This window comes from Microtus pennsylvanicus, chromosome 1, assembly GCF_037038515.1.
Source record: "Microtus pennsylvanicus isolate mMicPen1 chromosome 1, mMicPen1.hap1, whole genome shotgun sequence".
NCBI lineage: Eukaryota > Metazoa > Chordata > Mammalia > Rodentia > Cricetidae > Microtus > Microtus pennsylvanicus.
This window is the reverse complement of record NC_134579.1, coordinates 63,181,382-63,205,877: the sequence shown is the minus strand read 5'-3', so window position 1 is coordinate 63,205,877 and position 24,496 is coordinate 63,181,382. Positions and strand designations below refer to the sequence as shown.

General features: G+C 36.1%; 1 protein-coding gene across 23 annotated transcripts in view; it reads left to right on the top strand.

The window, feature by feature from the left end:
- Nucleotides 1–24,496, top strand: part of Dlg1 (discs large MAGUK scaffold protein 1) — a 192,978-nt gene that overhangs the window by 110,488 nt on the left and 57,994 nt on the right. For all 23 annotated transcript variants that reach the window (XM_075967258.1, XM_075967250.1, XM_075967240.1 and 20 more), the window contains 7 exons: nt 520–573; nt 6,552–6,602; nt 8,620–8,744; nt 10,366–10,535; nt 12,154–12,290; nt 15,025–15,169; nt 23,578–23,698. In XM_075967258.1, coding sequence (XP_075823373.1) covers nt 520–573; nt 6,552–6,602; nt 8,620–8,744; nt 10,366–10,535; nt 12,154–12,290; nt 15,025–15,169; nt 23,578–23,698 — 803 coding nt within the window. The remainder of the gene's footprint in view (nt 1–519; nt 574–6,551; nt 6,603–8,619; nt 8,745–10,365; nt 10,536–12,153; nt 12,291–15,024; nt 15,170–23,577; nt 23,699–24,496) is intronic.

The following is a 24,496-nucleotide window of genomic DNA, read 5'->3' as shown; positions in this document are numbered from 1 at the left end:
AGACAGGCCACAGCAGTGAGCACAGTGAGAACATGAGAATGAGGTGGGATAGCAGTGGAGGACGACTCCAGACATTAGCTTCAGGCCTCCACATGCATGTGTTCACACATCTGTCACTCATGCAACGTGTACAGACACATTCAAGAAAATAGAGAAGGGGAAACTGAATAATACCATCTTATTTCTCAAAAGAAAACCTAGTTAGAAATGTTCATATCTCATTTTCCCTCACTTGGCTGTACTGCTTAATGTATCTCACTTGAATGTGTCTTTTTACATGTAGAAGGCTCAACTAAAACAGTAACTTGAGAAATAGAAAGCCAGTGAAATCCAGTGCCTGTGAGATTGCATCAGAAGTATCACAAGTTCAAGCTGAAACTGGACTAAAGAACAATATCCTGCCTTAAAAAACAAACCAATTAACAGTCAGTCAGTGTTAAGCCTTTAGTATTTGGAGCATGGTAATGTAACTTGTTCGTTTCTTTGTTACACTAACACCTTACAACTCTTTCTTTACAGGCAAACCCTCCTCCAGTGCTGGTCAACACAGACAGCTTGGAGACACCAACTTATGTAAGTTCTATCCCATCACCAGATTGAACTAATTTTGCCTTTTTTGTTGTTGAAGTTGATATACTCAAGACTTTCTGCCACTGCAAACCTGATGATGATGGTACACACTTGTAGTTCTGGCCTTTGGATAAGTAGGAGTGCAAGGACAGCCTGAGTTGCATAGTGAGTGTAAGGCTAGCCTGGGCTACATTAGAGCCCATCTGAAAAAAAAAATTATTTCTACTAGTATACAGAATATCTATAATTGGTAGTAAATAAAGCCATACTATCTTGTTTTGGTTGAGTTACTATAGTAAATGAAACAATACTACCTGTTTTAGGTTTACACAAAGCAGAAATGGTAAAATTAAAAATTTATGTTTTAATTTTGAGTTTATTAATAACTTTCACTAAATGTTTTTACATACTGAATAATTTAGAGGATGGCTTATGTTTATTTTAATTTCATGTGTATGAGTATTTGACTGGATGCATGGCTCTGCACCGTATGTGTACAGTGCTGGTGGAGGCCAGAGGGTGCCAGATCCCCGTGGGGCTAGAATTACAAATAGTTGCCTCTGTGGGAGGCCTCCATGGGAAATGAAGCTAAGGGCTTCTGGAAAGGTAGTCAGTGATCATTGGAGGAGAGTGGGCTGAGACAGGGTTTCTCTGTGTAACAGCTCTACCTGTCCTGGGTATATAGAACTAGCTCTATATACCCAGCTGGCCTCGAACTCACAGAGATCTGCCTGTCTCTGCCTCCTAAGTGCCAGGATTAAAGGCGTGCACCACCACCACCACCCAACAGCCAGCCAGTGATGTTAACTGCTGAGCCATCTCTCTAGCCCAACTCACAATAGTTTTGTGTAGCTATTGTAGTATATATATTGTATTATAAGTAATGCTTATCATAGTAATTTTAGAATTTTAATTACATGATTGTTTTTAATAAGATAGATTATATATATAATTAGTTTTAACTCTAATTTTAAATTGATTAGTTTTTTCTCTAAACTTACTTTCTTAAATAGCCAGAGCAATAGTATAATTTAATACTTTCATTTGAAAGAAAAATGGCTTTGGAGGCAAATAGCTTATTTGGAACCTATGCATTAAATAGAAGTAGTACTAATCTTTCAGTTGGGCTCGTTTTTAATAGTGTGCCATTTTTATAAACTTAAGAAATCCTTTTACCCATTTTTAAAAAATCCATAGTTAATTTTCAGACTGTTCTCTCTGTATTTGTATAAATATTGGTATGGTATATTTGGAGGTTTTTGAAAAAGACTTGATGGCCAACCCAAAAGAGCTGTTCATCACTTCAAAAGTCTTCCTTTCTTCAGTGTTATCTCTCATGGTGATAGTGAATACTTGAACTTTGCATTTTAGAGACTGTTTCTAACATTTATATCTTTGGTGGGGAGGCAGGAGTGGGATGGATGTATGCATACATGGAAAACAGAAGACAGTTTGCAGAATTAGAAGAGTCATTTTATCCCTTCTACTATAAGGGTCCAGGCAGTTGAACAACGGGCCGTCAGCCTTGGCAGCAAGTATATACCTACTGAATCATCTCTCTAGTCCAGAAATTTGTGCTTTTATTAATATGAATACTTGGCACGCTTTCTCTAGTTATTTTTCTTGAAGTATGTTTTTTAAGCATATAATCAGTGATTATTTTTATTTTAAACTCTTTTAGCAAGTAGACCATAAAATCTAACAGAAAGTTACAGTATCATAAAGGAAATAAATGCTGTAGGAGAATATTCCATTAATATCTCTTAGCAGGCTGAGAATTATTACAAGTAGGCACTGTAAAGGCAAAATTTTCTCTGTCCTTTTTGTAAAGGTATAGGGAGAAACAATCTTGTAAATCAATAACTATAAGAGGCCATCCTTTAGGTAATAGAGAAGGCAAAGGAATTCTAGAGTGTAGAGGGCCCATTGGCTGAATCATCTTATTAACAGCTCTTAGATCTGTTACCATTCTCCATTTTCTAGATTTCTTTTTAACAACAAATATAGGAGATTCCAAGGGCTGGTTGATTCTTCAATATGCTAAGCATCTAGCAGCTCCTGTAACAGCTGTTCTAAAACCTTCAGTTTCTCTACTGTTAAAAGTCATTGCTTTAACCCGTACAGGTTTGTCTGTCAACCATTTTAAAGGTAGGACTGATGGTCCTTTGAAATAGCAGCTGTTGTGCCCTGTTCTTGTACAACCTGAATGGTCAGTGACTCTTATTTATAAAACATTGTAATATTTTTCCCAGAAACATACATTAATTTATGGTTCTAAGATTGAAGGGATGTTAATATAAGTATTTCTTTGCTGTTAGAACTCACATCCCCACAAATTCATTGCTATGTTAGCCACATAAGCTTATATTACTCTCTGTTTTTCTGGTCCTATACATTCAACCCATCTCGCGTTCTGCTTTACCTGACATGGAGTTCAATCCCTAAAAACAAGCATTTACATCCTGAAGAGGCCAGTTTGGACACCAAGATTCTGATGAAATTATTGCCATATCCACACCTGTATCTGTCAGACCTTCAGTGACAACATCATTTATTCATATTTTCAATTCTAGTCTTAGGTCATTTATAGAAGTTTGCCAAAATACTCGCTTTATGGTTTCTCCTGAGTTTTTGTTCTCTTTTCTATAGCTGTTCTGTTAAATAGAGCAGTATGGTTTCTTACAATAGGCATTAGGTTCTTTAATTGCTCTGGAAAGGAGTGTCCCTTACGATGGCAGGAAATGACTGAACCAGATTTGGAAACTCAGTTTCCTGACAACAGAGGATTATCTTGAATATTCCTCGCTGACCTACATTCATCAGTCCAGTGTCTGCCTTAGCCACATCATCTGCACAATCTAAAAGGGAGGGGCATTCTAAATGAATTATTCTTAGAAAAAACATTGTTTTTAGGAATGCCCTGTGTCCAGTCCCTTTTAAGGTGACCTTGTTTACCAAAATGATAACATTTGACGTTTTGATTTTTCCTCAAACCTCTGGAAATCGCTTCTCCTATCCATGCATGCATCATGGTCATGAGATTCAGTATTAATTGATATCTTGAATCCATTCCTCCAAAGGTTCTGACCTTGTCTTTAACAGCCTAATTATTTTTTGACATAAAGAATCGGTATTTTCAAAAGCCAGAGGTTCAGTTATTATTTGTCTAGCTTCTGAATTTGGTATTATTCTATTTACTGCTGATGTCAGTGTTTGTAAGAAATGTGTGAAGTTTCTTTTGGGCCCTGTGTGACTTTAGTAAATGATTCCAGCTTCTTTCCTACTTCTTCAGTGCTATTCTAAGCATACAAAGCAGCTGCTTGGCATAAAGTCAGTATGTGACATCATATAGAGATTGCCTTTCTATAGTAGCATTATTTTCTTCTCTAAGATTTTGATCTTGGGAAATTTCCATACCTCTATCTTTACTCTGTTGTTCCATTATCTTAGCCTCTTCTCTGAACCAGCTACTCCATTGTAATTGTGGACCAGGCTCTAAAACAGCTTTAACCAACTCTATACAGTCATTAGGAATAATTCTGTTACCGACTGACCACAAGTTTAACATTTACTTCACAAAAGGTGAATGCATGCCATATGAGTCTATTGCTTCCTTGAATCTCCTTAAATTTAGCATTAGCACACAGGTCTTACTCTTACCATTTTAAGGTTGGTTGTTTGAAAACCTTAGGCTATTCTTCTCTATTCTTAAAATGCAATGTTGAAATTGGGTTCTCCATTAAATTCTTCTGTCTGGATTTGAATGTCTCTGTGATCTGTTTTATTAGGTTTTTCTAAGGCATGTATCTTAGCACTCAGATTAAAGAACTTCTTTAGTGATAAAACAAAAATTATAGTGCTGATAATGTTTTCAATTGACATTACCTAAATCCCATCTAAATTAATTATCCTCTCTTTTAATTTTTTCCAGTTTTCGAACTGTCTAGCATATAATCATACAGAGACCAAAATCCCTCCTTTGTAATGTTTTTTTTTTCTCCCCATTTTTTAGTTTGGGGGAAAACTCTCTTAACTGATTCCTCTCTTTAAGAATTCCCACTGTCTTTCCAAGTCTGCCTACAGTATAGATGAAGATGTGAGGTTTATTGCTACTGCATAGAACAGTAAAAGCCTGACTGCTTTTCAAGGCAGTTATGTAGTTTGGCAGCAGCTCGAGAAAGGGGTTCAGGGAGAGGCTGCCAGGAGAGAAAAAAACCTAGCCAGTAGGGTGGTAACTCCGGCTGCATGTAATTTAAGCCTGTGCTGGTGGCTGTAAAGCCACAGTACAACACCTTTTTCATGAATTCATATCCCAAACGTCAGATGCCAAACATACTAAGAATATTAAACATCTTTATTCTTATTTGGAAATAAGCTCTCAGTTTTTAAATATGATGTGTTGAACTCTGTTTTAAGTACAAATTGACACAACCTTACTGACATTGAACTTGACTGTCTTTCCATTCATCCATGTTGTGTCCTTAACAAGAAAAAAGTATGTTACTGAGATGGCTTATGAATAAAGATCCTTGTCTCCAAACTCCAGAGATCTGAGTTTGATTCCCAGGGCTGAGATCACTGACTCCTCACAAGTTGTCCTCTGACCTCCATGATAGCCACACATACACAAACCCAAAATGTAAAATTTTAAGATAAAAATAGTAAAATGATTAATATAGGGCAGAATTAAGGACAATAAAATACAGATTTCTATAGTTCCATTAAAAAATTTTGTTGAAATTATTCTCATCTTTTTTGTTACTATTTTATCTCAAAACAAATTCTTTTTTTAGATTAAAAAAAAATACCAATCCAAATTCCCACTCCCTCCCCTTCTCCCAACCCCTTCCATCCCAACCTCCTACAATCCTAAGAGAGGGTAAGGCACTTTGCTTTGTAGAAGGTCCAAGGCCCTCCCTACGACATCTAGGCTGAGCAAGGTATTCATTCAAAGAGGATAGGATCCCAAAAAGCCAGTACATGCAGTAGAGATAAATCCCAGTGCCACTGAGTGGCCTCTCAGTATGCCCCAGCCATACAACTGTCAACCACATTCAGAAGAACTAGTTCTGGTCCAATGCTTGTTCCTTCCTAGTCCAGCTGGAGTTGGTGAGCTCCCATTAGCTTAGGTAAACTGTTTCAGTGGATGAACACTTCGTGGTCCTGACCTCTTTGCTTATATTCTTATTCCTTTTACTCTTCACCTGGATTTTGGGAGTTCAATCCAGTGCTCCGATGGGATTCTCTGCCTCTGTTTTCATCTGTTGTTAGACGAAGGTTCTATGGTGATATTCAAGATAATCATCAGTCGGACTACAGGGCAAGGCCAGTTTGGGCACCCTCTCCTCTACTGCTTAGTGTCTTAGCTGGGGTCATTCTTGTGGATTCCTGGGAATTTTTCTAGAGCCAGGTTTCTTGTGAATCAAAACAAATTCTTAAAGGCTAAATCATTAATTTGAGATTTCCCAGCACCCACATGGCAGCTCACAACCCTGTGATCCAAACTCCTGGCCACCTTGGATAATTGCATGCATGTGGTGCATAGATATATGTGCAGGCAAGACATTCATACACAAAAAATAAATCTTTAAAAATTGGCCTCCAAACCAGGTGGTGGTGGCTCACACATTTAATCCCAACACTCCAGAGGCAAAAGCAGATTAGATCTCTGAGTTCAAGGCCAGCTTGGTCTATAGATTGAATTCCAGGACAGACAGGAGAAACCCTGTCTCAAAACAAAACCAACCAACCAACCCCCCCCCCCCCCCGCCGCTCAAAGAAGAAAATCAGCATTCAAAAATAGTAAAAGCTAAATGCATCCTCCATTCCTTGTAAATCTTTCCTAAAGTTACTAAAATGGGGCTATATTTTTTTAATCACTATCATGCTTAACAGTTTTTCATTACTAAATCATGTAAAATTATCTTGACATTTTGAATTTTTCATTCTGAATTTTTAAGCTACTTTTTTTTTCTCTATAGGTTAATGGTACTGATGCAGATTATGAATATGAGGAAATCACACTTGAAAGGGTAAAATCTATTATCTTAATCTTTCGTTTGAACTTTTAAGTTCAATCATAGAATACAAGGGAGAAATGTCTTTCAAAACCAGAAAATTATTTTCTTTTTTTAAGACTACAGATAGTAAAACTAGCCATAGTATTTTCAGAATGTTTGTTTTCTTTAATATCCTTTACATTTTTCGTAGATTTACAGATAAAGCATACGGGTAATACAGAGAATTCCAGTTACTTTGCACTTTACTTTCTCTTATAAACATCTGCCTTTGTTACAGTATATTTATTTCTACTAATGGGCCAGTTTATGTGTGTACATTATTATTAACTGAAGTCTACACTTACTGTTCCTTAATTTGCATGCCCCCCCCTTCCAGGAAACTACCCTGCATTTATTTATCTCCTTTGGGTGCTGTAGACTGTAATAGTTGGTTAGAGTTTTCTTTTTAGTTGTTTCTAAGCTTGCTATTTGGGCAATGGCATGGTTGTATTCCCAGCCCTTAGCAAGTGGTGGCAGTAGTTCAAAACCAACCTTACTGCATAGCAAATTCAAAGCACCTTGACCTACATGAGACTTTGTCTCAAATATACATTCCTACGTACATACATCATTCGTGTATGTGAGGATGAGAGTGTGTGCATGCTTGATCAGTTTATGCTGTATTTTAGAAAGGCTGTCCTTGTGTGTGGCAAGCACTTCCAAGGAGTTAAATATTCTACACAAGTAACTCTCCAGAGTAACTGAATGTCTACATTTTAGAAACTAAAATCATAGATAATTGTATTTTGTTATGTTTGAAGCTCAAATGGATGCCCTGGAAAATGAGTAAAATTGAAAGGTCTTTGCATATGTAGTAGATCTTCATTGTCTACTACTTAATTTCAAGCCACCTACTTAAGTTAGGCGGGTGTCTCAGTAACACTCAAGGAAGCTCAACATTAATGTAGTATTGACGACATCCTACTAATTCTTTAAGGAATTTAAACTGAAAAAAATTGAATTAAATTGGTATTTTAGGATAAGTAGTAGGAAATTGGATGTCTGAGTTATTAGATATAAATAGTTAAGTAATAAGTCAGATATATCCACTTATTTGAGTTGCTAGAAAGCTACATGCAGAAAATTCTTGAGAAAATAAACATTTCTAAGTACCTTTTCTTAGGTCAAAGAAATATCGTTTTTCTCTATAGACTTTCATTGGCAGTGGAACCACTTTTATGTACAAATATTACTCAAATTCAGTGTTCATGTTAGTCAAATGAGCAGAAAAGTGAGGTGGCAGTTGATAAAGTCTACTTGTCATCATAAAAGTTCACCAGCATTAAGTTCTCAGATTGGGCTTCAGCACTAAAAAATGCCATGGCGTTTGGGTACATTGATTAAACATCTCAGAGAGTAATGGTTGCTAGTATTTATCAGCGCCAGTTTGTTGGTTTTTAAATAAACAGCTGGCAAAAAGTGGTCAAAAGGAAAGTATCACCTTCACCCCCTTTTTTTTAAAGGTAAAATGATGTGTGCCCTGCTCAGAGGTAACCAGACATGATGGCACCTGTATCCCAGACTCAGGAGGCCAAGGCAAGGATTGCATCATGTTTGATGTTAGTCTTGGCTACATAGGAAGACCTTTCTCAAATACATTTATTACTTAACTAGTTAATTAATGAAGTGAAGCGATCAGATGCTTTGTTTCTTGGAAGAGATTTGCCCTATCAGACATGAATGAGGTGCATTTTAAAAGAAATTTGTAGTGTCACCTCTATGGGTGGAGAGAAATTCACAGACAAATTACACATACTTGTAAATAAAGAACTTCAAACTAGGCTTCTGAAGAGCTCAGTACATTACTTCAACATCACCTACTGAGCAGTACCACCTCTGAAGAAGTTTTTCCTTATATGAAGAACATGTCTGTTTTTTTAGAATCTTTCTCTTACCTCTGCATATTCCTTTTTGTGTTATAGTTCCTATTTTAGTACAGTTGCTAGAGTCTAAATGCTTAGATCTCTGGAATTTTTCCCTCTGTCCTTAGGGAAATTCAGGGCTTGGTTTCAGCATTGCAGGAGGTACAGACAACCCACACATTGGAGATGACTCAAGTATTTTCATCACCAAAATTATCACAGGAGGAGCAGCTGCCCAGGATGGAAGATTGCGGTATGTCTTACACTTAATGTTATGATGTTACAAAAGACTTGGACTAACACAAAGAAGAAACAGCATAATAACTACATGTAGGTAGATGCTCGAGCCCATTTAAATAACCAATTCTCGGGTAATTTCGTTCTTTGTATTGTTCCATCTTTTAGGAATTCAGTTTTATCTTAGGTATTATAATACTTTGATTAATGCATTTTGATTGCCTAAATATCTGTAACCAGTTTTCTAGATATTATGAGTTGTCCTTGATATTTTCAGATAAAGTCACAAAACTTTTCTGTTTAGGAAAAACGTGTATTTGTAGGATTTATATAGTGTTCTGTTTTGGAAAATGTCTTTTGTAAAACTTACTTCCTTGAACCTTTTCTTTTGTTGGTCTATGTTTATAGGTAGGTAGAAGCATGTTGGGAGTAAGGACTTCACAGCTATTAAATTAACATCTTCTAAGGTTCTAGTACTTTATGTAGCTCTTCAGATTTTAAATTTGGCTTCTCACTAATATGGCAAGTAGTACATTAGAGAAATTAGACATAAAAATTAGGAATTTGACCATCCGTACATATGTGACATCTATTTCCTAATTTTAAGTCACTGCCCAGCTTATGTGAAAGTTTGTATGTTCCTCGTTTAACAGAGGAACACGCCCAAAGTAGTAGTCATTCCGTTGGGTATGGTAATAAAAACTTGTCAGGACCAGTGTTAATAGCCTAAATCTGTTTTGTTCTCCTCTGCTAATTTGAAATGACCACCATTTTTTTTTTCTAATGGGGTGCCATGCAGTCAAGGCCAGGACCAGAGCTAAGTTGAAAATGTTGAGAATAGGACCAAAAAAGAAATTTTTAGTTACCATGTCACATTATGTTATTTATATAAGAGAACTTTGAAGTAAATAATATGATTTATAATTTCACGTAAGTTTCAAAAAGTAATTTTTAATATCACATCTCAGATTTGGAAAAAATTAAAATTTTGTCACTTAATTTCACTTTTGACACTATCTTCTTTTGATTTTCAGCTAGTTTAACTGACCTTAAATTTCTCTGAGCTTCATTTTTCTTTTCTTTTTTTGTTTTGTTTGTTGTTGGGTTTTTTTTTTAATTGTTGTTTGTTTTTTGAGTCAGGTTTCTCTGTGTAGCCGTGGCTGTCCTGAAACTCACTTTATAGACCAGGATAGCCTCAAGCTCAGATATCTGCCCACTTCTGCCATTTTCATAAGTTTTAAATACAGCTCTGTCACCTTGAGAGCTCTGTATTAAAATTGATCATGCCTCATTTTATTCATGTTTAAAATGGGTAAAAAATATATTACACATAGCTGATACAAGTAGTTTTAAAAATGAAAGCACTAAGGAAGTGCCTAGCATGTAGTCATTGCCAAGTGTTTGCTGTTTTTATCAAGTATCTTTGTACATAAGAAATATTCAAATAATATTTTTAAATAATCTATCATTTTTTATTTTCCTCCCTTTGCTGGCTCTTGAGAAATTCATACACTGAAATTTAACATATAACTTCTTCATTTATACTTTTTAGAATAAATAAAAATTTTGTCAAAATGAAATTAAAATTGGTAAAATAAAACATTGGTACTTACTGTACCATATTATGTTTTTCTTAGAGTAAATGACTGTATCCTAAGAGTCAATGAAGCGGATGTTCGCGATGTAACCCATAGCAAAGCAGTTGAAGCGCTGAAAGAAGCTGGATCTATTGTGCGATTGTATGTGAAAAGGCGGAAGCCAGCATCAGAGAAAATAATGGAGATAAAGCTCATTAAAGGTCCTAAAGGTACATTGTAAATGAGATAAGACATTACTAAGAAATATGACTTAAACTTTATGTTTAAAAGTTATACTTTTAGTCATCTATAAATTTTGTGTAGGTTCATAGTATTCCCACTGCTGTTTGTCTCAAGTAGGATTTTAGAGTGGCTGCATTCCTACCAAGGTGGCACCATTTGAAAAGGTCCCTTGTTAAGTTCCATGTACTATTACACATTTTACTGTTATGTGTGTGTAAATTTTTGGTTTTTTGAGACAGGGTTTTTCTGTAGCTTTAGAATCTATTCTGGAACTAGCTCTTACAAGACCAGGCTGGCCTCGAACTCACAGAGATCCACCTGCCTCGGCCTCCCAAGTGCTGGGATTAAATGTTTGTACCTCCACCTCCTGAATAAATTCTTTGTGATGTTGTATGTATGTAGTGTTTGTTTGTGTGCTCATATGCATAACAATGCATGATCAGAGAGACCAGATTGCGGTAATGGCTGTCTTCTCTTTTACTCTTCACCTTACCTTTTTAGAGAGGCTCTCTTGCTGTTTAGTAGCATACCCTTAATAACTTTTTTTAAAAAGTAGGGAACAGAATCTAGTCACTTTAAATTTTTTTAATTACATGTATTTATTTAGTGGGTAAGGAGTGGCTCGCCATGGTGTGCATGTGGAAGTCAGGGCAGTTTGCTGGGGTTCTGTCCTTCCTCCCTGTTGGCTCCTTAAGGTCAAAGGTCAACTTAGGTTGTCAGTCTTGGTGGTAGGCACCTTTTGTCTGTTGATCAGTCTCACCAGCCCTCCATTTAATGTAGTAGATTCGTTTACATCTATTTTAAGTGTCATTTTGTTAAACATTTACTATGTACTACTTTTGTTAAGCTTTTGATTAACTCCAAAGTAAATGTCAGGTGTAAGTCATATTAAAAGAAGACAGTTTGTTGTGTGTCATGGAGGTCATCTCTGTAGTGAGGACTAGTAAGGTGCTTTCTGAATTCTGAAGGCATTGATGGGATTGAGGATAAGTAGAAATAGTAATTCTAATACTTTGGCCTCCTAGAGGAAGTAGGATTCCAACAAATGAAAACTATAGAGAATTTGGTTTTGAAGATGGGATTTGGGGACTGCAAAAATTGTTATTTAAAGTTGTCCATGTGGGGAAAAGTTGTAAATGTGGAAAAGGAGCCACATTAGTAAAGAAACATTTTATGTTTCTGTTGATTCTCAAATCCATGTACACAAAGACTTTTAAGAAGAAATCCAAAGAAAAAGGAGTATTTGTAACTATTACAATGCTTGCATTTAAAACCTAAGGTTTTAAAAAAAATTTAGACTTATCTGCATGAGTGTTTTGCTTGCTTAAATGTCTGTGCACAATGGTAGTGCCTGGCGGTCACAGGCCAGAGAACACATTGGGTTAAAGGTGGTTGGAAACCATCATGTGGGTGCTGGGAACCGAACCCTGATCCTCTGTAAGCACTGCCAATGGTCTTCACCACTGACCACTTCTCCAGTCACTACGCTTAAGACTTCAAAAGCAGATAACTAAGTACACAATTTTCTGTGTGATGGAATGATCACTCTGGTTGTCATCCTTGTTCTTCTTATTGATGAGACTCTAAACAGTGCATTCCAACCAGGTCTTGGGTTCAGCATTGCTGGAGGTGTTGGAAATCAGCATATTCCTGGTGATAACAGCATCTATGTAACCAAAATAATTGAAGGAGGTGCAGCACACAAGGATGGCAAGCTTCAGATTGGAGATAAGCTCCTAGCAGTGAGTATAAGGAGTGTTCTTAATTCTCATGTCTGTTTTCTTGTAGCCGGCATTTCCATACTGAAACCATGTAAAGGATATCTCAGTGATTCTTGGTGCTGTTTCCTTTTTTCTGCGAGCCACACTCTCTGTCTTCTCCACCTCCTCTCTCCTACCTCTCTTTCCTAGTTGAAGTCTTGAAATGCACAGAATTGTTAATTCACAATCTAAGTTTACAGTGCAGTGTTTCATGTGGTCATGTGTGGCCCTCTTTTGCTTTAGCTCATCTGTTTATAACATAATGAAAACCAGTGAAGTCATTGCTCATCCCCAACACTAGAACACCAATAATTTTGTGTATCTTCTGGAGAGATGGCTCAGTGGTTGAGAGTGTTTATTGCTCTTTCAGAGCACCCAGATTTGCTTCCCAGCACCCACGCAGTGACTCTGGTTACAAGGAATTGCCACCTTCTCACATCTATGAATGCTAGGCATGCACATGTACACACACATACGCATACAAAATACATAAAATAATAAAAAGATATTTAGTCACATGCATATGTCTAAATATTTAGCTTATTATTTGGAAACTTCTTTGAGGGTATTAGACTATATGTAGTTTTCTCATACTTTTTTCATTGAATATAGTAATTCTGTGAAGTATCTGTATCATTTCCTAGAGTTAAAATCCATTCATACAAATTTAACTCTGTGACTCTTTCACAGTTCATCCAGTGTTTATCAATAAATGCCTTAGTCCTCATGTTCTCTAGGAAAATGGAACCTGAAGAAAAGTTAAGGTCCTGTGAAGCCCAGAAGGGGATGAGAGAGCTAGACATGTGGTGTCTTAGTCAGGGTTTCTACTGCTGCAGTGAAACACCACAACCAAAAAACAAGTTGAGGGGGAAGGGGTTTGTTTGACTTACACTAGCATTTCATTGTCAAAGAAAGTCAGTACAGGAACTCAAACAGGTCGGGAATCTGGTGGCAGAACATGATGCAGAGGCCATGGAGACAAGCTGCTTACGGGCTCATTTCTCATGGCTTGCTCAGCCTGCTTGCTTATAGCACCCAGGATCACCAGCCCAGGTATGGTACCACCCACCATGGGCTGGTCCCTACCCCATTGATCGCTAATTAAGAAAATACCTTACAACTGTATCTTATGAAGGCATTTTCTCAATTGCAGTTCCTTTCCTCTCTTATGGCTCTAGCTTGTGATAAATTGACATAAAACCAGCAAGTACAACATATCAGATATATTAATGTTTTCACAATTGTGGGTCACATCAGCCATGCCCAGTCCTAACAAAAATAGGCTTAAGAGACTAGTAATGGTAAGAGACAGAATAAGGGCAAAAGTAGCCAGGGCATTGTACTGGCCATCAAGGCCCAGTGACATGAGGGCTCAGATGAATTTGTAAAGCCATAAAGAATTGCTAGTCTTTCCCTAAGCTACAAGCAGTAGTTTCACCACAAATATACACCTGCCAGTATAAACAACATCACAATTCCACTAGATTTTTCTCACTTTCTTACTTATTTTTCCCTTATATGTGTGTGAGAGTACCAGTGCCGGCTCAGGATTTACCTTCCACCTTCCTGAGGCAGGGTCTGTCCTTGTTCCTCCTGCTGTGCTGCATACTTACTCCAGGAAAGCTGTCTGCCAAGCTTCCCGCTGAGGCCCCTGTCTCTGCCTCCCATCTTTAGGAATGCTGGGATTGCAAGTGTACGTCACCACTGCTGGGTTGGTTTTTGAGTTCAGGAATCTAACTCAAGTAATCAAGTATTGTGTAACTAGTTCTTTTACCCACTTAGCCAAATCCAGCCCTCAATTTTATTTCTTATTCCATGTGTACTATGTTTTCCTTTATTGTTTGTTCAGAACCAGTCCTATTTGCACAAAGCCAATAACCTGTGTTGATTTTGAAAAGCAACAGGACTTTTCATTCTGTCTCAAACTTTAATGAAGCCTTTATTGTCACAGTTACCCTGAAATGATACAATTTTGGAGCCTCATTTTTAATTTACTTAATCTAGTGGCATAATACACCTTCATTCTCTAAGCACTTTGTATTTAGCATATTTATTTTCTAATTTGATATCTCTACCGCTCTATCACTGGTTTTTATTACTCTCTTATTTCTCTAGAATCCTAGCATTAAGATGTGCATGCTGTGTTTTGTTAGTGCAGTTCCAAAAGTCAAAGTCATTGTTTAAGCTGTAAATCAAGACTCTTCAATAAATATCAGATAACTTTGCTCAAGTCTAAAACTTTGAGATCGTCTTATTTCCTACTGCACATTGACTCCCTCAGTATATCTTTTCAGCTCTTTCCTTGAATATCTAATATTAAATAAGAAAACAATATTTAATGACAGAATGTCATATTTGTGCATAGTTCTACAAATTGGGCAAGGCTTAATAGTAATAACTTGCTTTTAGTTTGTATTTTAATTCTGTCTCTTCCTAAAAGAATTTAATTGAGCTTCCAAATTTATATTTCTAAATGTCTTCAGAATGAGAGAAAGTTGAGGCTAAGTGAAAGGAACTAGAATCAGAATTGTCTATTTCGTGAAAATACATAAACAGTTTCCTTATATCATAGAACACTGGGGATTTTCCTTCCACACATCTTTTGTTTTCCTTAAGTCACTTTCTCATATCCCATATCATTTGGGTAGTTGTTTTCAGCTAAAAATCAGAAAGCATGTGAAAATGTTTTCAAATATGTCTCATTATTTTCTTACAGGTGAACAGTGTATGTTTAGAAGAAGTTACTCATGAAGAAGCAGTAACTGCCTTAAAGAACACATCTGATTTTGTTTATTTGAAAGTGGCAAAGCCAACAAGTATGTATATAAATGACGGCTATGCACCACCTGACATCACTAACTGTAAGTGTGTTAGCTTAAGTTGGCTAAGTTTGTCTTATTTGCATAAATATGCTTTTTAATGTCACCAGTATACTGTAATAAAAGAGTAAACATCATAAAAATACTATATAAACCCAGTGTTGAGGAGATGGAGACAGAAGGATCAAGACTGTAAAAATAATTTAATCCGTGCTATAGATTCTGTCTTAAAAGGAAAGAAAAAAAATGGCTGAAGAGATGACTCAGCAATTAAGAGAGCATATTGCTTTTCCAGAGGCTCCAACTTTGGTTCCCAGCACCCCCTTCAGGTGGCCCACAACCACCTGGAACTCTAGCTCCAGGAATCCAGTGCCATCTTTTGTCCTCCTCAGGCCCCTGCACTTGTGTGCACAAACACATATGCATATAATTAAAAATAAATATTTTTAAGAGCATACGTATTTTAAAAGAAGCATTAATCACTTAATCTGATAGTTTAAGAATCTGTTAAATCATAATCTTTATAATTAAAAGTTTTCACTTTGATCCTCAAGCTTTTCTGTAAATAACAATTACTAAAGGTATTTTGCAAAGAATGCAGATTCATATTATGTGCTTAAGCACAGAAATAAACAAGTAATTTATTCTGTGTACAGGCAAATATAATTCTGATGCACCTGGTTGGTTCATTGACTATGCTTTGAGTAACACTGACTTTAATTAAATGAATTATTTTCTTCAGCCTTTCTAATCTACAGAGATGGCATACTTCTTTTTGACAAAGCACACCTCACTGCTTATATGTATTTTTTGTATGTCCTTGATCTTGTGTATAAACTTCACATAAGAACTTTGTATGTGCTTATTTGCAACTTAAAGAACAATCTGGCTTGTTAATTTAGATATCAATCTCATTTTGAATACTGCCTCTTTAGGACAGATATGTGCACATTTGGGACAGCTCTTCCACAAATTGATAATTGATGTCCTAATTCTGCTCAAACTGTATTACAAATAGTCAGGTTACTCCCTAGAAAAACATTAAACAGAAAAATATTTTTGTGAAATTAATCCTTTTATGATAATGGCATGTTTTTTTAAGTAGAAGAGCTAATCTTGAAAAATATTAATGACATAATAATGACTTATTTATTATGTAAGTTTGGTGGAATATTTAGCTGTTTTCTTTTTGCTCTTGTTTCCTGACTGTTAATGAACTAATAGAACATTAAGAGAAAATTGTAGTTCACTGTAGCTAGCCCAGCTTTGTGTTTTATTACCATTCTCCATTTCAGGCAATTGCAATTATGAATTTTGTGGGGGTTTTTAAGCATTAATTTTTCATAACTTACAAATTATTTTTATTCAGTATGTTAAAAACATGAATAATTTATTGTGTGGGTTTTTAAGTATTTGAATTTATTTTTCATAAGTAGTTTTTGCCTAAGCCCTTGTCAGACCTTGCACTTCAGCTTACTGCCTATTCCCTTTATTATCATCTTGAGTCTCCCTTACAGATCAGACTTTATTCATTGAACACTTAAATTATCTTTCTTGTGACATTTATTCACATTGCCATTCTTAGAGATGACAGAAAGCTACACTAACTCTTATAAACCCTGACTTTCCTGTGTCTTGATTTCTTGCTTTCTCTCCTACCCTTCACTTCAGCTTGAGTACATAAGCCCTTCTAATACTTTAGATCTTTTCAGTAATTGTTGATACCTTCATTGACTTCAACAGTTTTAAATCATTCACAACCATCAGTTCAGTCACTTCTCATATCAGTTCTACCTCCTTTGAGCTTCAGTGATTTGAGTTCATTTCTTTGCCTCTTTATAGCTCTGTTCTCCTAATGGATTTTTAAGCTTAGGCTTTATGCTTTGCTGGTGATACTAGCTTCTTCGCATTTCCGTTTTTTTGGCCCTTCCTTCCCAACATGTTTCAGCCAGATGTCTTCATTCCTGTCCCCTCAACGCAGAACATAGCTGGAGATTTGAAAGTACAGTGGTGAGGAAGTTCTCTTCTGGGAGATTAAGGAGTACATGTAAAATACGGGAGGTGAGGAAAGAAGTATCAGTGAGAGAATAGATAGGAATACTAGGCAAGATGGGGCTCTCTTGGTCAAGTGTGGAGAGATGGCATTAAATCTTGTTTTTAAAAAGACAGTGTGTCTGTGTGTGTTTGTTACTTTGTTATATGTAGATATTTTAGATCTACTCCTTGTTCTTAGATTTCTGTTTGTATTCTTGAAACTTGCTGCTTTTGCTTACTTTAAAGGTATTTGAGATCTGTGTGATGGTATCAGTTTGGTGATTTGTTTTCTTATTTTACTACTATGAAGTGTTCTATTATATGAACAAACAGCAGATTTTCTGATTAGTTTCTTTATTTTGTTTTTCCCCTCACCATCATTATTTGTTTTAGACAGAATTATGCTGTGTGACCAAGGCTTATCTCACTCAACTCATGCTTCTCCTGCCTCAGTCTCCTTGGTTCTGATTACATGTATATGCCACCATGCCCAGTTTACATATTTCCTTTGAACATATATACCACATTTCTCTTAAGATGAACATTACTGTGTTATAGAGCTGGTATAAATATATATGTATAATTCTTAGCTGATAATACTAAACAATTTACAAAAAAATTGATGAGATCTGGTGAGTTTAGGGTATTATGACCATAGACAAATTAGCAAAGGATGTGAAACACTCTATAGTCTGGGTTTTTGCATCTTCAGCTCTTGAAATCATTAATCTTTTTTACTTATAGATGATAATGGATATGTTTTTAGTTATACATTAATTATTTTCATACTGATCTTCCCTCATTTTTCCTGGTGATAAGGCAAAAAATTTACATTGTCTAAAGAGAAACCAGAGTATTTTCTAGGGGATTAATGATTAATAATCACCTTCATGTGATTTTTTACTTTGACTAATATCTTTTATACCATTAAATTAAATTCTACATACTCCTGTGTGTGTGCATGCATATATGTATGTAGGTGTGCCTATGAGGCTAAGAGTCAGTGTCAAGTGTCTCCTGTCACTGTCTGCCCTGTCTTTTGAGGGTCTCACTGAATCTGGAACTCAAAGATCCAGACCAGTGAGCTCCAGGGATTCACTTCTCTCTCCTGTCCTTTCCTGCCCCTAAAGCTTTGGCTGTCTACCCACACGCAACTTTTCCTATTTGTGTGGTGGAGATCTGAACTCAGGTCCTCAGACTTCCATAGCAAACGCTTTATTGACTAAGCCATCTCCCCAGCCCTTATTATTTTTCAGTTAGTATTGTCTATTTCTTACTGATTTGCAGGAGGTCTTAAGAATTCAAGAAATTGCAACTCTCTTCACCTAATTTGTTTTACTTTTCCTCTGTTACTACTTTTTTAATAAAATTTTTATTTTAATCAAATTAATTGAACAATGAGTATTTTGCTTAACAGGAAAGACAACTAAGATATTTCTATAAGAAATTAGTCAAAATATCTACTGAGATCACAAAGTACAGGATCAATAATTATAGAGAAATTTTTATTTTATGGTTTGGTCACCCAAAGCAACCACTTGTGATAGCCTAATACTGCACATAGTAGTAAAGAACGGCTCCAACAGCTACAGAACCCTCAGTGGTGCATTTGAAACTGACCTATCGCTTTACTAGGACAACAGGTGACTGCAAACAAGTTTTCACTAATTGCTTGCTCCGTGTGAACAGGACTTAGTAAAATGCCCATTACCCAGTGATTTCCGGCAACAGCACCAATTCTAAAGTATACTTTAAGCACTGATCTGTTTGACTGAAGAGACAAAATAGCCAGATTGTTTCATTCTTCTTCACAACCATCACTTAGCATCCTGGATATGCCATACTCGTGAGGAGAATGAAGGAAAAAGTGGCCTCTCTGCTTTTGCTTCCAAACCCTGCAACTGTGGTCATCATTTAAACTTGCAATTTTATGGCTTAAATTGGGATGGAACACCAAATTATTCATCAAATCTGGCTGACTCTCCAAAAGCTTGTATTCATTTTTATCTTGAAGATGGCTAGTAAAATAATCTAATCTTTATATCAGCAACTGAAGTACAAAGTTTGATTACTGGAGGCAAGAAATCAAGTTTGGCCTTCGGCCCACAGGCTATGCCATCATGTGAAGTGTTCAGTGCTTTATCCTGAATTCCTTCAATTCTATGTTTCCCTCCAGGAATGTTTGTTACATGCCGATAACCACATCATTACTGCCACCATACACAGAGTTCCTGTTTCTCCCCTCTACCACATGCATACAGTCTTCACAAGCCACAGTGTAGGCAGCGTTTTTTGTGACGTTTGTTTCATCTTGTATATCAGACTTGAGACCTACCTTGTAAGAATCAAAAAGCCTTCTGTTGCATGTCATGAAGTGACCTGAGCACTGCTCTCGTCGCTGTGGCAGCTGCTGCTCACACCATCCCTAGAGCATTTTTTTTTTCATGATTCATTCTTTCAGAACTCATTGAGATCATTTCCCATCCTATAGTCATTTTAGGGAACTTAAAAGCCTTGTGGGTTTTTTTCTGTAAAATCTAAGCCTGATATGTTTTGATTTAATTTTTATAGGTAATACATTTGTTTCAAACAGATATTCCGGTGATCAAGCACTATTTATTAAACAGATTATGATTCCTTTTTGAATAATTATGGACATTTATTAAGCACCAAAGGTATACAACAATAGTTGCTGTAAAATCATTGATATCGTTTCCTATCATTAAGCTTACAATCTAAAACAAAATACAAGAATATTGTCAGCCTGCATCAAAATTTCCTTAACTTGGAATCAGCTACTTTGACAAATAAATGAAACAAAATGACCTGTCTGGTCATTTTGAAAGCTTTGAATATGACACAAAAAATTATTTTATGTGTATCCATTTTTTTCTGTTACATTAGGATAACGAAGGACAAAAGGGGCACTTAGAAATATGATAAGCACAATTAATTACTTCATATTTTCCTTGGAAATACAGAGTTGTTGACTGACAAATGCTAGCAGTCAGTGAAACGCCACAACAAACAAGAACTAGACCAAGTCTTGCATCTTTACCCCACTTTAACATCTCTTTCTTCATCCACACTGAAGGCTCCTGTGACACCCACCGCCCATGAGAATCACATTCATAGATGAAGTATCATGTAATTACCAAGTCATACTTGCAGGAATGTTCCTGTCTGAATATGTCTGAGCAAAGACAGCAGTGGGCACTCTGGCTGTGTGATGACATGTAGGATGTGTAAGCAAAGGCAGTCGGGCTCAGGCCACGTACCTTCAAAGTGATGAAGGAAGCGTGTGAATGCTTGCTTTTCTGTTCCCTACTTCTAGTGAGGAATGTAAAAACTTAGCATCAAGACCGTAGACTACAAATTTTACTTGCCCAAATGCATGCATTACTTCATAAGTACTTTTAAGGTACTCACTGCTTGTCATTACTAGCTGACAAAAGCACACTCTGGTTCTTACTGTCAAATGCAAAGACAATTTTAAATTGTTAAGCAAACACAAAGCATGAATTATTAATCATTTATAATTTTCTTAATCTCAAAAGAACATTAAGAAATAAGATAATTGGTTATAAGTTATCTGAAAACAGAAATGTATTCCATAATGTGCATAGCCAATTATTTTTTAAAATTTATGATTACAAACATTTTAATGGCAGAGTAATAAAACGCAAAGATAATCCTTTTTTATATATGTGTGAGTATATATTTCTGAATATGTACATATATGTATGTGCTTGTGGAGGCCAGATGTCAATCTTGGGTGTTGTTCCTCAGGAACCATCCACCTTGCTTTGTTTGAGACAGGGTTTTCCTATTGGAAATTGGGCTCACCAATTAGGCTGTGTTGGCTACGCAGTGAGTCCAGGGATCTGCTCACCTCCAAGTTCAAACTCAGGTCCCAAGGCTGATGTGACAAGTACTTTTCTGACTGGTCTCTTTCCTAAGCCCCTGAGATAGTTTTTATGGATAAACAATATAGTAGTGTTGTCTGTGGGGATGTTTTGGGGCTAGCATCTCACATTGCAACCTAGAATTAACCTTCAATCCATGGCAGTCTTCCTGCTTCAGCCTCCCAAGTGCTGAGATTACAAATGTGAGACCCTGATCCAGCAATGTTTGTAATATCTTGGCAACTTAGTAGACATTCTAAAAATGTTTCTGCTGCTAACATGTTACCTTTTGTATTTTAAGTTGCCCCGGTATTGCTAGTTTTCTAAGGCAAGGCAAATTAGATTGTGTATGAAGCATACATATTAACAACATACACAGCCACTTTTTCTGAAACAAGATTTTAATATGTATGTACCAGGTTTTTTCTTTTTGGGCCACCAACCAGTTCCCAAATGATGACACAGAAACTATGTAGTTTTGAATGTTTAGTCTAGTTTAGGCACATTTCTAGCTAGCTCTTTTAACTTAAATTTACCTGTTTCTTATCTGCCTTTTGCCTTGGGGCTAATTTTCTTTCTTCTGTACATTTTACTTTCACTACCTCTGGCTGGCTGGCGTCTGTCTGGCTTTTTGTCCTGGGTGTCTCCCACCTCGAAAAGGCAGGATATAAGTGAACAGATATCAGAGTTAGCAAACAGTTGTTTTACTACATAGTAAAAAACCTTTTGGCAAGAATACTGAAGAAAATAATATATATATTATAGATATATATTATATATATAATGTAAGTTGTCTGTGAATCTGCAGAGAATTGGAAAGGCACAATTAGTATATCTGCCTTAATGGTACATGCTTTTAATTGGAATGCAGAAGCAGACCTGGTCTACAGAGTGAGTTCTAGGACAACTGGTGCTACACAGAAAAGCTCTGTCTTGGGCTGGGGTACGGGGACCAAAATATGGTGTGCAGGAATAAAAGTATGCTTGTTGCTAATGACAGAGCTCATAATCATATCCGATGTAATTTCTGACACTACAACAGTCATGCTTTTCTATCTTCTCACTTTCTGCTTGTTTACTTGTTGTTGTTTTTAGTTTTTAGTTTTGTTCCATACAAACATGATAATACAGCAAAGAAACTTGAAGATCAAAAATCGATAAACATATATCACCCAGGAAGGACTTCAGACTTTAAATTTGAGAACCATTGATAAGAAGAACTTTGATGCAACTGTAAAAGAATATCTTAGGAACTAGTGAGAAAACGATTGCTGTTAGGCTCTGCACACCCGTGATACAAGTAGACACAGTAGATGTCCAAGTTATAATTTTTGATGATATAGAGACATGTATAGATGCTGCTTGCTTTTTAGCAGAGTATTTATTTTCTCCTTATACCATACAGTTCAGTCTTTTCCCATTGTCTTTCATTCAGACCCCTTCATTATTTAAAGTTCCCTGCAGAGCCACTATAGTTGCTTCAGCTAATGACTTCTGCACTTGTGTACTCCTCATAGTTCTTTATCTTACAGAATGCTTAGTAGGACGGTGAAAGGAAGAGCTAATGGTTAGTAATAAAAATGTTAGTTTGCAGCTAGTTTGAAATGCTTTATTGCTTTCTATGTATTTTGGCAATGATTCAGATAATTCAAGGATGGTTGGTGTCTTTGTAAACAATAGCTAAAGTGTTTCTTGCCTGGGTCTTTGTAAAGTGTGTTCAGGAGTTGCAGTATAACTCTGTGTTACAGTTTTTCTTGAATAATGTGTGTGTGATACTATTACAAAAATGAAACAACAAATGACTTTATGGTTTTTTTTTGCTTTTTACCAGCTTTCCACTCTTTGTGGACATAATTAAAAATAGGTACAGGTTGGGTTGACAGTTTTTAACCTGGTATAAGGCTTTTCTTAACTATTTTTAAGTTAAAATTTACACTTCTGGCCTCCATTCACAATAAATATGTGAGTCTCTATGGTTTTTGTTGTTGTTGTTTTAAGTCTACAAATGGCTTCTTAATTAAAGGGGCTGGAGAGATGACTCAGTGATTAAGAAACTGGTAGCTCAAAGCCTGTAACTCCAGTCCCAGAGGACCTGACACCCTCTTCTGGGCTCTGTGGAAAACAGGCATGCACATGGTGCACAAACATACATGCAGGCTAAACATCTATACATATAACAATAATAGTATTTTTTACTAGTATACATTGTATTTTAGTCCTTTCTGTGACAGTTTTAACCTTTCCTGTATTTAATTTTGCACATCAGCATATATGAAACTCCTTTGTAGTATATTCTCAAAAGTGAAATAAATTAGCTTCTTTGATCTGAATGTTAAAACCAGTTTTGACCTGAAAACTAAGCTTATACATTGTTCTTAGCTGACAAATATTCTCTACTAAATTCTGTTACACAAAGCAGCAAAAAGAATTCTACTTTAATTTTATGAAGTTCACATCAAAGTACTAAGTGGCATCTTTCATTTTTGATATATTTCTCAATTTATTTTGTAGCTTCTTCTCAGCCTATTGATAACCATGTTAGCCCATCCTCCTACTTGGGCCAGACACCAGCGTCACCAGCCAGATACTCACCCATTTCTAAAGCAGTGCTTGGAGATGATGAGATTACTAGGTAAGGCACTTAATATTCATCTTCTTACAACTGTTAAGTACCATTTTGATTAGCCACAATAGAGAGCCATACTTTTTAGGGCTAATAAGTAATTTCTGCTCCTTTCTAAAATACTGCTTTTTACCGTCTTAAGGCGAGGTAAGTTTCATTAAAACTAGCTTCAGTAGTTTGGTATGCTAGTAAACACCTGGTATTCTAGCCCTGAAAAGGCTGAAGCAAGAAGATTGTGGGTTCAGGCTCAAGGCTGGGTTACAGATCAAAACTCTAGTTCTCTTTTTGGTTTGGTTTGGTTTTTATTAGAAGGAAGAGATTAGCTTAGATAAAACTAAACTAAGACGTCCATCCTTTAAGCTAACTTTGTTTTTTTTTTAATATATGTTATAGAATATTATAGTAAGCAATTTGTGTTCAGAAATGAACAAGTGATGACTATATTGCTTGGTATATATTGTCGATACTCTGATACCAAATTGGCTTTCATCTAATAGTAGTAACTGCACAAAGTTTATTTCTAGGAAGTTCTATAAGATTCTGATGAAATAGAAATATTTTAACTCCTTGTCACGTTACGCATTGAAGTCATGAGACATTGTGTATTTTTACAAGTACTTTATATTAACTGTTGCATTTAGCATCATGTATGTCCTCAGTAATATCTTAGTTTTTATTACTTTCATCATTGTAATTATTGTTTACTTTGAACCTTTGTGTTTGTTTGAATTGTTACTTTCTCTGTAGACTTCCAACAGTAGACTTAGTTCTTAAACTCTTTATCTCTGGATATATAGTATATAAAAT